This window comes from Nyctereutes procyonoides, unplaced genomic scaffold (assembly GCF_905146905.1).
Source record: "Nyctereutes procyonoides isolate TBG_1078 unplaced genomic scaffold, NYPRO_anot_genome, whole genome shotgun sequence".
Classification (NCBI taxonomy): Eukaryota; Metazoa; Chordata; class Mammalia; order Carnivora; family Canidae; genus Nyctereutes; species Nyctereutes procyonoides.
The window spans coordinates 14,691,243-14,704,165 of NW_026575144.1; the positions used below are offsets into that span (position 1 = coordinate 14,691,243).

At 35.8% G+C, this 12,923-nt stretch overlaps 1 protein-coding gene across 7 annotated transcripts in view; it reads right to left on the reverse strand.

Moving 5' to 3' along the window:
• ARID4B (AT-rich interaction domain 4B) overlaps window positions 1–12,923 on the reverse strand; it is a 147,781-nt gene that overhangs the window by 53,872 nt on the left and 80,986 nt on the right. For all 7 annotated transcript variants that reach the window (XM_055308831.1, XM_055308833.1, XM_055308832.1 and 4 more), the window contains exons 8-10: window positions 9,762–9,900; window positions 2,187–2,266; window positions 255–331 (exon numbers count right to left, since the gene is read on the reverse strand). In XM_055308831.1, coding sequence (XP_055164806.1) covers window positions 255–331; window positions 2,187–2,266; window positions 9,762–9,900 — 296 coding nt within the window. The remainder of the gene's footprint in view (window positions 1–254; window positions 332–2,186; window positions 2,267–9,761; window positions 9,901–12,923) is intronic.

Consider the following 12,923-nt stretch of genomic DNA (forward strand, 5'->3'; position numbering starts at 1 on the left):
GGCAAAAGCAAGGCTATAGTAAGTAATTGGTGATGATCTAGTTCTTTCCCTCTTAAGATTGCTGCCCCTGAAAAGAAACCTTAAAATAGCAAAAGACACACAGGTTTACAAAAGTGTATTTTCAAGAACCAAACAGAATGTCAAAGACAGAACTTTAAAAAAACGTATTTTTTAAAGAGCAAAAGAAAGTTTGATCTTCATAAACACTTCAGCAGTTTTAAATTAACCATAAATTATTTCAAGATTATCCTTACCTTGTTTTAATATAGCATCAGGCTTTGGTGTAGTGTCACTAGTAATTTCATGGACATCCTTTCTGGGCACTGAAGTACTACATTATTTTTTTTTATTTTAAAGGGGAAAAAAAGCCACAAAACACAACAGAGATTAAGAGTCCAATTACACACCATAGAATGATTTGAAAATATGGAAACATTTACAATGAAGGTGACTACACAGTGTTGCAATTCCCAAATAAAATGCTAGGCAGGATGTTAAAATATGTAATCATCTAAGAATGACTCCACCTTTGAGTGACTTTTTTTACAAACAAGGTATTCTCAAATGTCAGAGTCCCTGGCTAAATGCAAAAATGAAAATATCAATTCTGCAATCCAAAAGAATAATAAATGAAAATATTTGGATAGCAGGATCAATCCAATAAAAAAAAGTCAAATAGTAAGAATTTGCCATTGTCTTAAGATAATCACAAGAAATTACTAAATTTAAGATTAGAAGAAAATGTCCTTGTTTATAACATAAATGTTCTTTTAATAATTGTTTTTAAACTGGATTCTAGCCTTGCAAACAACTTCTAATATATAATTTAAGGTCTTTCATGGAACTCCCCAACCATATATATATATATATATATATATATGTATGTATGTATGTATGTATGTATATGTATACATACAACTGTCAAAACATGTTAAGATAGTGTATATACACAATTGTCAAAACATGTTAAGATAGTGTATGTGATATATATATACCTCACAACTGTGAAAACATGTTGACAGTGTATGTCATATATATATTATTGTATATAATACATGCAATATACATATATATATAGTCCTATTTTACAATAATGAATCATTGTTCTGCGTCATTCAGCTCTTCTGCATTTGGCTTATATCAAATCAATCTACAAAAGCCTGAAAACAATTCCAAGTACATTTTTAAGACAATCTATGTTTTAACTTTTTATTTTAAAAATTTCTAATACATATAATAGGAGATAGACTAGGGCAATGAACCACCACATATCCATCACCCAACTACAATAATCATGAACTCATAGTCACCATTTCATTTATATCCCTACCTACTTTCTCCCACACCTCATGGATTATTTTGAAGCAAATCCTAGATATTATGATATACTTCATTATGAAGCTTTAAAACTCTTTCTAAAAATCATAACCAGTATCATTACCAAACATTTAAAAATTAGTAATTTAATATCATTGATCAGTATTCAATTTGTGTTCAAATTTCTGATTACCTCAGTTTTATTAAAGTAGATTTCACAGATTGCTTTTAAAAATTACTTTTCAGAACCTGAAAACCCCAAAACCAATCTTAAAATGTAATGATCTTTTTAAAGTATAGATACAGAGTAAAGTATAAAATATATGACTTTTCTAATTGCACAATTCTTGAAAAAAAACAACCACAGCAATTCATAACTCCGTTCCAAAAAAGTTCTATATGAAAAATCACTTGAATACTTAATATACATTTATAATAACCCATTTTAACCCTCAGACTACTGGAGAAGTCGAATGTTATACAATAGGTATCAGTATAACCATGAGACAAAACTAAACTTATCAGAGCCCAATTAAATATTCCAGAACAATAAACATAGAAAACAAGTATTAGATATGGTAGATACACCTAAATTCGCCTCAACAAATCACCAGCTACTATGCAGGCAAATATTGAAAAATTAGGTTAATGGTGGGAGTCCAGAAACTCTGGGAATTTAGAAAAAAAAAAATGAACAAGGAAAACACACTATAACCCCATTTAAATGATCATGTGAAAAATTATTATACTTTGAAACATTTTGTATAGTGAAAAATAAAAGCATAAGTCATTAGAAATAACTAATTTATCATTTACCATACTAACTTGGAAAAATAACATGTTTTTCATCCCTAGCAAATTATACTTACAATTTGCCATCTTTGAAAGATCGTACAAGAATATTGTCTTTTTTCACAGCAATTTCATCACTACAATCAGGACAAACCACCTTTAAAAAAAGTGTAAAACTATTATAACTAAAAAAAAGCATATTTACAGATAGTTACGTATATATCAACTACTTAAATCCTTCCAAAAAAGTTTCAGCTTAAAGAAATAATTTTAGTTTGCAGGGTAAACAGGTAAACACATGTGGGAATACACACAAGTAATTTTAAATTTACATCCTCTATCTTTCCAGCTCTCTGAATTCCCCACACTGTTTTTGGCACAGGCTTGTGTTGAAAACAGAAGCGGGGGGATCCCTGGGTGGCTCAGCAGTTTGGTGCCTGCCTTTGGCCCAGGGCATGATCCTGGAGACCCGAGATCAAGTCCCACATCAGGCTCCCTGCATGGAGCCTGCTTCTCCCTCTGCCTGTGTCTCTGCCTCTGTGTGTCTTTCATGAATAAATAAAATCTTAATTAAAAAAAAAAAAGAAAACAGAAGCGGGGCCATGCCTAGGCTGATGCTGTGGACCAAGTTCTAGTCAGAAATAGAAAGCCTATATGAAATTGGGAGGCTGGGGTGGAAACAGAGGTAAAGCCCAAGCCTTAATAGAGGGTATGCAGTATGGCTAGGAGAAGAGCAGGAACCAAAATGGGAGCCAGTATCAGAACCAACATCAGAGTAGCTCGATCTTAACAGATAAAGATGAGGTTCTACTTATTATTTATATTTAAATATATGTGTAAGCACAAAATTTTCTTCATAATACTACCCACTCTAAAAAGTAAACACTGGGACGCCTGGGTGGCTCAGCGGTTAAGATCTGACTTCAGCTCAGGATATGATCCTGGAGTCCCAGGATCAAGTCCTACATCGGGCTCCCTACATGGAGGCTGCTTCTCCCTCTGCCTGTGTCTCTGCCTCTCTGTGTCTCTCATGAAGAAATAAATAAAATATTAAAAAAAAAAAAAGTAAACATTGTAGGGGTGCCTGGGTGGCTCAGTCAGTTAAGCATCGCCTTTGGCTCATGTCATGATCCCAGGGTCCTGGGATTGAACCCCTTATCAAGCTCCATGCTCAGCAGCAAGTCTGTTTCTCCCTCTTCTGTGATCTCTCTTGCTTTCACTCACTCTCAAATCTTTAAGAGAAAAAAAAAATCTTAAAAAAAAAAAAAGTAAACATCTTAAAGAAGACACCTGTCTGGAGGCTATATATGACTGATCACTACCAAGAGAGGACTTATGTAACTGGAGTCGCCTCAGCTACTTTTTAAAGTGAAGTTAAGCAGGCCTTCCCAAAGGCTGATAAAGATGCCTATAAATTTTCAGTATTTTAACTCCAAGACAGCCCACTGTGTATACTAAGAACAAGTTAACAATATAGTTATATGCTTACATGAAAAATGAGCTAAGTAAGTATATAACAGGTTTGTTTTAAGGATGTGCTCATTAGCTCTGAAAAGTGAATGACACAATGGGACCTAAAGGCATGTGCTCTCGGGATCCCTGGGTGGCACAGCGGTTTAGCGCCTGCCTTTGGCACAGGGCGCGATCCTGGAGACCCGGGATCGAATCCCACATCGGGCTCCCGGTGCATGGAGCCTGCTTCTCCCTCTGCCTGTGTCTCTGCCTCTCTCTCTCTCTGTGTGACTATCATAAATAAATAAAACTTTAAAAAAATAAAGATGCTGATATATAGACTTTAAAAAAAAAAGACATGTGCTCTCACCACAGGTCAGGAAGAGGCTAGAAATAGGTTAAGGTCTAATTCAGTCTTTTTTTTTTTTTTAAATTCAGTCTTTAAGAAGTTAGTTAACATTTTCCATAACTGCAACTGCATTTCACTAGGCATTCTTTAAATGCTGACGGCCTTCTGAATGAATTCATTGATGAGTCTTTTATATATTATTAACATTCAGGGAAACTTCCCTGTCATTTCAAAAAAAGTCTTGAAGTCAGTTATTAGCATTTGTTCATGTACACATCTCGTCACTCTACAGATATTGGACTACCACATCAAGGTACTGTACTAAATAGATGCCAGAGAACAAGAGATCAAGGCAGTGACTGCTCCTCCCCACATGCCCCACCCATGTAGTCAGGAAGACAAGTGCTGAACAAGTAAACACACATGTATGTAACTGCTATTGTGTCAAGTCCTTATTTACATAGCCAGGAACGCTTTCTTAAAAGACACAATATTTAAGCCCAGCTTTCAAGACTGAGTAGGAATTGGCTTGACAAAGGATGTATACGTGTGCATGTGTGTGTAGTATAAGGGATGCAGAGACAGCAAGCACTGGAACCAGTCCCTGGAGCAAAAGACAGTCAAGTGTGGCTGACTTTCTGCCTAGACTGATTAAGAGAGTTAAGAAGGGTTCAGATTTCCCAGTCTTTTAGGCCATGTTAGTTCTTTGGATAAAATCTAAAATCTTTAGGGTAAGGTTCTGAAGTAGGATAATGTTATAACAGATTTGCCTTTTACTTTGAAAAATTAAAAAATATATAAATTGCTTTGGGAGCACCTGGCTGGCTCAGCCAGAAGAGCATACAACCCTTGATCTCAGACTTTTGAATTCAATCCCTACATAGGGTAGAGATTAAATAAATAAAACTTAAAAAAAAAAGAATAAAATAAAAACTACTCTGTTATACAAAGAAAATGGGCCAGAGAAGGGTGAGTTGAAAGTGACCAAACCACAACAATCATCCTGGTGAGAGAGGTGGTGACTCAGATGTAGAGTGGTGGCAATGGCACACTAAAGGAAAGAGAATATTAGAGATAATTAGGGAAGTGAAGAGATGAGTGAGCAGAGGATGCTCAGGTTTCTGTCTTGTGCAAATGGTGTCATTCACTGTGAGAGGAAACCCTGGAGGAGGGCCAAGTTTGGGAAAGAAGGAGGAGAGAATACACTTAGTTTTAAACTTAGTAAGTTTTAAGATGGCTGAAGGACATCCAAATGGAGATACTAAATAGTTAAAAGACACCCAAGTTCAGAGCTCAGAATGGAAGTCTGAAATGTAAGATGTAAACTTACGAGTCAACAGCCTAAATATCAGGGGATCAATCTTGGGTCTAAACCTGTAAACAAAATCTACCTTTTTCTGTTTTCTCATGGGTTTTGCAGTCCTCCACTCTATCAGCTGAGCTATCAAAGAACTTATACTTTTTCATGGGTTTTGAAAACTACACATATGGTAGCTTTGGCCAATGCTGGTGGTGGTGGTGTGCAAGTGGCTTCACTTTCCATTCTGCCACAGGAACAATAATCCATATTTCATCCTGTTCACCCATGTATGTGATTTTCTTGGTCCCTAAGACATTTCAATTTGTTAACTCTGTAATCAATGCTATAAAAGGGCATGAGATCGCCCTAAAGAGAATACAGAGTGATATATTCTGAACCTTGCATGGTGACATTTAAAGGCTGGTTAGAGGAGAAACAGTGAAAGAAAATGTAAAGGAAGAAGACTGCATGCATCATGGAAGCTAAGATTTTCCTTCTGTTAAAATGGGGTAAATCCACTTATTTTTCAGTCTCAATTAGAATTCAATGAGACTAGTTAGGTGAATGAGCTTCACACAGTGCCTGGCCTTGGCAGGTGCTCAATTCATGGATCCAAGGAGTACACAACTGCTTTCTAACATAGTGATGCTACTAAACACTTGTAAAATTAACTCAATTTATAAAAATTAATCTTAAAAATTGAAACCGAAATACTATTTATGTGATTTTGTCAAGATTGTTTGATCTAGAACACAAGTTCACACTCTAGTTGACAAAAATTATTCATCACTGTCCAAAAGATCTCAATTTTGGGGGAAGATTTACATATATGAATAACTGAGATTCTTTAAATAATACTGAGATGGTCCAACGCCAATTACTAACAATTCAACAACATAAATCCTTAAATATTTTTCTCGTCATCAAGGAAACTATTTAGAAACTATGGGTGAACTGTTGTTCAACACAGAAGTTCTAGCCTCAGCAATCAGACAACAAAAAGAAATAAAAGGCACTCAAACTGGCAAAGAAGAAGTCAAACTCTCACTTTTCCCAGATGACATGATACTGTATATAGAGAGAACCCAAATGACTCCACCCCAAAATTGCTAGAACTCATACAGCAATTCAGCAATGTGGCAGGATACAAAGTCAATGCCAGAAATCAGTTGCATTTCTATACACCAACAATGAGACTGAAGAAACAGAAATTAAGGAATTGATCCAATTTACAATTGCACCAAAACCCTAAGATACCTAGTAATAAACCTAACCAAAGATGTAAAGGATCTGTACTCTATCAGTACACTTATGAAAAAAATTGAGAAGACACAAAGAAAGGGAAAAACATTCCATGCTCATAGATTGGAAGAATAAATATATGAAAATGTCTATGCTACCCAGAGCAATTTACACATTCAATGCAATCCCTATCAAAAGACCATGGACTTTCTTCAGAGTTGGAACAAATAATCTCCTAAGATTTGTATAGAACCAGGAAAAATCCCAAATAGCCAGAGGGATATTGAATAAGAAAACCAAAGTTGGTGGCATCAAAATGCCTGACTTTAAGCTGTATTACAAAGCTGTGATCCTCAGAACAATATGGTACTGGCACAAAAACACACACATAGATCAATGGAACAGAACAGAGAACCCAGAAATGGACCCTCAACTTTATGGTCAATTAATCTTGAACAAAGCAGGAAAGAATATCCAAAGGAAAAAACACAGTCTCTTCAATAAATGGTGTTGGGAAAATTGGACAGCCACATGCAGAAGAATGAAACTAGACCACTCTCTTACACCAGACACAAAGATAAACTCAAAATGGATGGAACATCTAAATGTGAGACAGGAATCCAACAAAATCCTAGAGGAGAACACAGGCAACAACCTTTAAAAAAAAAAATATTTTTATCCATCTATTCATGAGACACACACACACACACAGAGAGAGAGAGAGAGAGAGAGAGAGAGAGAGAGAGAGAGAGAGGCAGGCTGACATAGGCAGAGGGAAAAGCAGGCTCCACGCAGGGAGCCCGATGTGGGACTTGATCCCAGGACTCCTGGATCATGCTCTGAGCTGTAGGAAGACTCTTAACCGCTGAGCCACCCAGGCGTCCCCAGGCAACAACCTTTTTGAACTTGGCCGCAGTAACTTCTTGCAAGATACATCCATGAAGGCAAGGGAAACAAAGGCAATAATGAACTATTGGGGCTTTATCAAGACAAAAAGCTTCTGCACAGCAAAGGAAACAGTCAACAAAACTAAAAGACAACCTACAGAGTGGGACAAGATATTTACAAATGACATGCCAGATAAAGGGCTAGTATCCAAGCTCTATAAAGTACTTCTCAAACTCAACACCCAAAAAACAAACAATCCAGTCAAGAAATGGGCAGAATACATGAACAGACATTTCTCCAAAGACGACCTACACGTGGCCAACAAGTACATGAAAAAATGTTCCACGTCACTTGTTATCAGGGAAATACAAATCAAAACCATAACGAAATACTACTTTATACCGGTGAGAATGGCTAAAATTAACAAGACAGGAAACAACAAATATTGAAGAGGATGTGGAGAAGGGGGAACTCTCTTGCACTATTGGTAGGATTGCAAGCTGGTGCAGCCACTCTACAAAACAATGTGAAGGTTCCTCAAGAAGTTAAAAATAGTGCTACCCTACAACCCACTGCACTACTGGGTCTTTACCCCAGAGATATAGATGTAGTGAAATGATGGGACACCTAGATCCCAGTGTTCATAGGAGCAATATCCACAATAGCCACACTATAGAAGGAGCTGAGGTGTCTGTCAACAGATGAATGGATAAAGAAGATGTGGGGTGTGTGTGTGTGTATGTATACACACACAATGGAGTATTACTCAGCCACCAAAAAGAATGAATGAATACCTACCATTTACATCCACGTGGATGAAACTAGAAGGTATTACGTTAAGTGAAATAAGTCAATCAATGAAAGACAATTATCATATAGTTTCACTCATATGTGGAATATAAAAAATAGTGAAAGGGACCATAAGGGAAGGGGGGAACTTGAGTGGGGAAAAATTATAGAGGAAGACAACCATGAGAGACTCCTAACTCTGAAAAACAAACAAAAGGTTGCAGAAAGGGAGGTGGGTAGGGGGACAGGGTAACTAGGTGATGAGCTTTTTTTTCTCTTTTAAAGATTTTATTCATTCATTCATGAGAGACACAGAGACACAGGCAGAGAGAGAAGCAGGCTCCCTGCAGAGAGCCCTATGAGGGACCTGATCCTAGGATCCCGGGATCACAACCTGAGCTGAAGACAGATGCTCAACCACTGAGCCACCCAGGCATCCCTGAGTGATGAGCATTAAGGAGGGCATGTGATGTGATGAGCACTGGGTGTTATACTATATGTTGGCAAATTGAATTTAAATAAAATTAAATTTAAAAAAAAAGAAAAACAGTGAGAGAACCTTAGTATTGAATATACTAACAGTAAAAAATTATTATTTTAGGAAAAGACACACAAAACTTGTTAAAAACATTTTCTTTTTTTTTTTTTAAACATTTTCAAAAAGAAATTCTTACAAAGAATCTTAGTACTTTAGGAAAAAAGAAATGATCACATAAACTGACACTTAAGTTTTTTTGTTCTTTTTTTTTTAAAGATTTTATTTATTTACTCATGAGAGACACACCGTGAGAGAGAGAGGCAGAGACACAGGCAGAGGGAGAAGCAGGCTCCATGCAGGGAGCCCGACATGGGACTCGATCCCGGGACCCCAGGATCATGCCCTGGGCTGAAGGCAGGCGCCAAACCGCTGAGCCACCCGCGGATCCCTGACACTTAAGTTTTCTACTCACCATTAACCAAGTTACTTAACCTTTCCACTACTCAGTTTCTGGATCTCTAAGTGAGGATAAACAATACCTGCCTCAGAGTCCTTGCAAACAGCATTCAATAACTATTAGGATGAATAGACGGATATATGCAGAGGTACAAAGGTATCATAAAGTATTCATATTTATTAAAATAAATAATTGCCCTCTTTAGTTTTAACTGCAAGATGCAATATAAGTTTTAATTGTAAGAGCTAGCATTTACTGGGCAATTATTTTGTGCAAAATACTGAACTGATAAGCATTCTGGATGAAGAATATATATCATGTTCACTGAAAAGAATGATAAATAGACATCATTTACAGATAATAGTAGAAAAAGAAAGATTTTCTTCTTCTGCAGTCTTTTGCACAATGAATTTAGGAGTTTTAAAAGTTTACATTATGAAACTCCACCCAAAATAGAGCAGTATAATGAACTCCCACAGACTTACCCTCTAAAATTACCATAATTTTGCCTTTTTTGGATGACTTTAAGAGTTCTTGGTACTCAAAGACAATCTTGAAAGTAATCTTTGCATAAACTAAATGATGCTAAAAACACTTCCCTACTTTGCACCTATGAAAAACACTAGTAAGATTATCAATTGTTTTCTTCATGAATTTAAATAGTTGAAAATTAAACTTTTATGCTGAAGTTACTCACCAATGCAGGAAACCACAGTGCTTTCTTTTTATCCAAACTAATGTAATCTACACACACAACTTTTCCTAGTAGTTCATCAATCTGTTTCCTATCATCCTCATCTTCATCACTGGAGGATGAAGAAGACTCCTCCTCAGGTCTAGGGAAAGAAAAAAATATTTCCATTTATCTTCACAAAGAATGAGCATACCAAGCTGATAAATACAGGTATTCTAGAAATCTTATCCCACTTTCTAAAACTCACAGAATGGCAAACTTCAATTTTTAAATTGTTTTCTAAATTTCTAAAGAATAACAAAAAGGGTTATCATTAGAAGAAAGCACATCATTCTCCTAAACATCTTTTAGATCTATTTAGTGCTACTTTAAAAGATCATGGGAGAAGAACAGAACACAGTAACACTGGTCCCCAAATTCTCAAAAAGCTGAAGGCCTCAAACGAAACATCCCAGTACTATACTAAAATATATTTGATCCAACCCTCAAATCAAAGAAGTTCGGCAGATAGCATTTTATATTCCCAATACAAAGCTAATTTTTAGAAAGGGAAGAAAAATCTTTATTTATTGGGTGGTTAGGGTGGGGAGAGAAGAAAATCTGGTAAGAGATCACCACTGCTATCCTTAATACCAAACATACACAAATTAGGCATTGATAAAATGTACAGTACTGTTATTTTCAGAAATTGCTTCCAGTTTACATTGTATATTGGACTGATAAATCAGAAAGAAGTTCACTGTCAGCAGAAAAAGGAAGTATCGAAAACCATCTACTTGTTCTTAGACAAAAGTAAAAAGTAAAACTAAAGAGAAAAAAAAAACACAAAACAAAAATTCTACTCTGAATCTGGTTCCAAGAAAGCCTACAATCAGTGTTAAAGAAAATAAAGATTCTAACTGAGTGTTCAAAATGCCCAAAGTGAAGACACTAAGAAATGAATAGACTGCAGTGTATGTTCTTTGTATAAAATAAAATGGAACAATGGTTAGTATTGATTACCTACAGGGTTAAAAACATTTTTGAGATAGTTGACAATGACCAAGTTCACTGACAAAAAATGTAAATTGACATTATTTTAAAAGCTTGGGCATGATTTAACTATTTTGTTGATTGGGACAAATCTACTATACTCTAAACTTGTCTTGATGCCTTTCCAAAGGGCTGACAACATAAATGTCACTTCTTTATATATTTCAACATAAATATAAAAAAAGAAAAAGCTACTATAAAACATCTTAGAGTGATATAGGAAATATCACTAATTTGACTTCCATGATCAAGCGACTTAAAAACTGTCGCCTGGTAAAGACAAAGCAAATTTTCCAAATTGGCTGCTGAGAATGAGTGTACTTCAAATGGCACTTAAAGCAGTTCAAAGTAGGGACTTAGGAAGTAAGTAATAGGAGGCAGGAAAAACCAGTACACCTTCGTGTCAGCACAACATAAAACAGGCACACAGCTTGGGAGAGTAATGACAGACCTCCCAAGTCTGAGTTCTAACTGATGAGAAGTGTTTCTCAAGGGCAATGACTTTTATCTCTTCACTTTCTAATGACTGTAGAACACAACCAAGCTTAAAACCATAATTACTGCTTTTTCAAAGCAGTCATAAAGGATTTATTTGGCCAAGATTTAATAGACACTCTTTATGTCATTATCATTAACAAGACAGAAAGTCCCAAAACACAGATAACATATATCAAAAATCTTTAAAAACAGAGAAAACTGGACTTTATCTGCCTCACAAAGTCATCTACATCTTTATGAAAATTCTCATTTAAGATTTAACAAGTGTGAAGACTTCAGACATCAGAAAGCGACATAGTAAAAAAAAAAAGTGAAGAACAGAAAACACCTATCCACCTCATATATTAAATGTCCAAGTTCCACTTTAATACCACTGCCCAATTATAAACTAGATTTCCTGCCCATTCTCTCCTCAACTGAAGATTTTGTTCCAATACCGCTCGTTTCTCTCTCCTGTATCATTCTTTTCTGTGTATACTACACTGAGTCCCATCAGCAAACTGCAACTTCCATTGATATGCTATTATTTATTTCACTTAAAAAAAAAAGAATTCCCTGACCTCACCTTCCCCACCAGCTACTGCCACCTCATTTCTCTACTCCCCTTTGCAGTCAAAGAGCCTGCAATGCTCTATTCCCTGACATCTGGAAACTCTTTTGATGACTTTTCTAAGTCTCTGTTCATATGTCACCTCAATTAAGTGACCCTGACCGTCTCATTCAAATTTACAACCTGCCCTCCCCAATCTCTCCTCACTTTTATTCTTTCCACACAGGATTTACAAATCGATCATACTGTATAATGTCTTTAGTTCTTCCTTTTTTTCTCTTTATTGCCCATCTCCTCTATGAGAATACAAGCTAGAAGGGCAGAGATTTTTATCAATGCCTGTTTTATTCACTGATATATCCCAAGTACCTCAACAGTGTTTGGCACAAGCATAGATATTCAATAAATATTTGTTGAGTAAATAAATGAACTGAATAGATTTCTATTATGGTATTTCTAATTTTATTTTTCCTGAAATCACAAAATGTATACAAGCAGTATAATGTACACAACCAGTATAAACCACACCATTATATATACCTAAGGTTCCTTTAGCTTTTCCTCCTGGAGGAGTTTTAGCCAAGGAAATAATTTACACAAGACACTCAATAAACTGATGAACTAAAATAAACGAGCATCAAAAATATTCTAAGGGAGCAAATACAGAACAAGCAGAGAACCTGCTTGGTTTTAATCCCCTCTGATATCGTTGCTTCTTTGGTGGTAAGGTAGTATTTGTTTATAGAGCCAGAACAAAATAATGCACTGTCTTTGTGACATAACATCTGACAATGCCACTGACAACAAAGCTAATTACATGGAAATGTTTACCACCACAGACTAACAGCTAATTACTCAAAGCTGATCGCACATCACTATTAATTGTAAATTAATTGTGAAACAAGTAGAAGAACTTTAGACAAGACACGTGCCAAAGAACAGCAAATGATGAGATGCAAAAAGAAAACTCAGCAGCTCAATTTTGAAATGTAATTCTGACTTCGATGATCCTTAGGATTTCAGACAAGTAACTCAGTTTCAAATTTTGTACACTAAATTAAAAACCTGTATTAGTATTAGGAAGA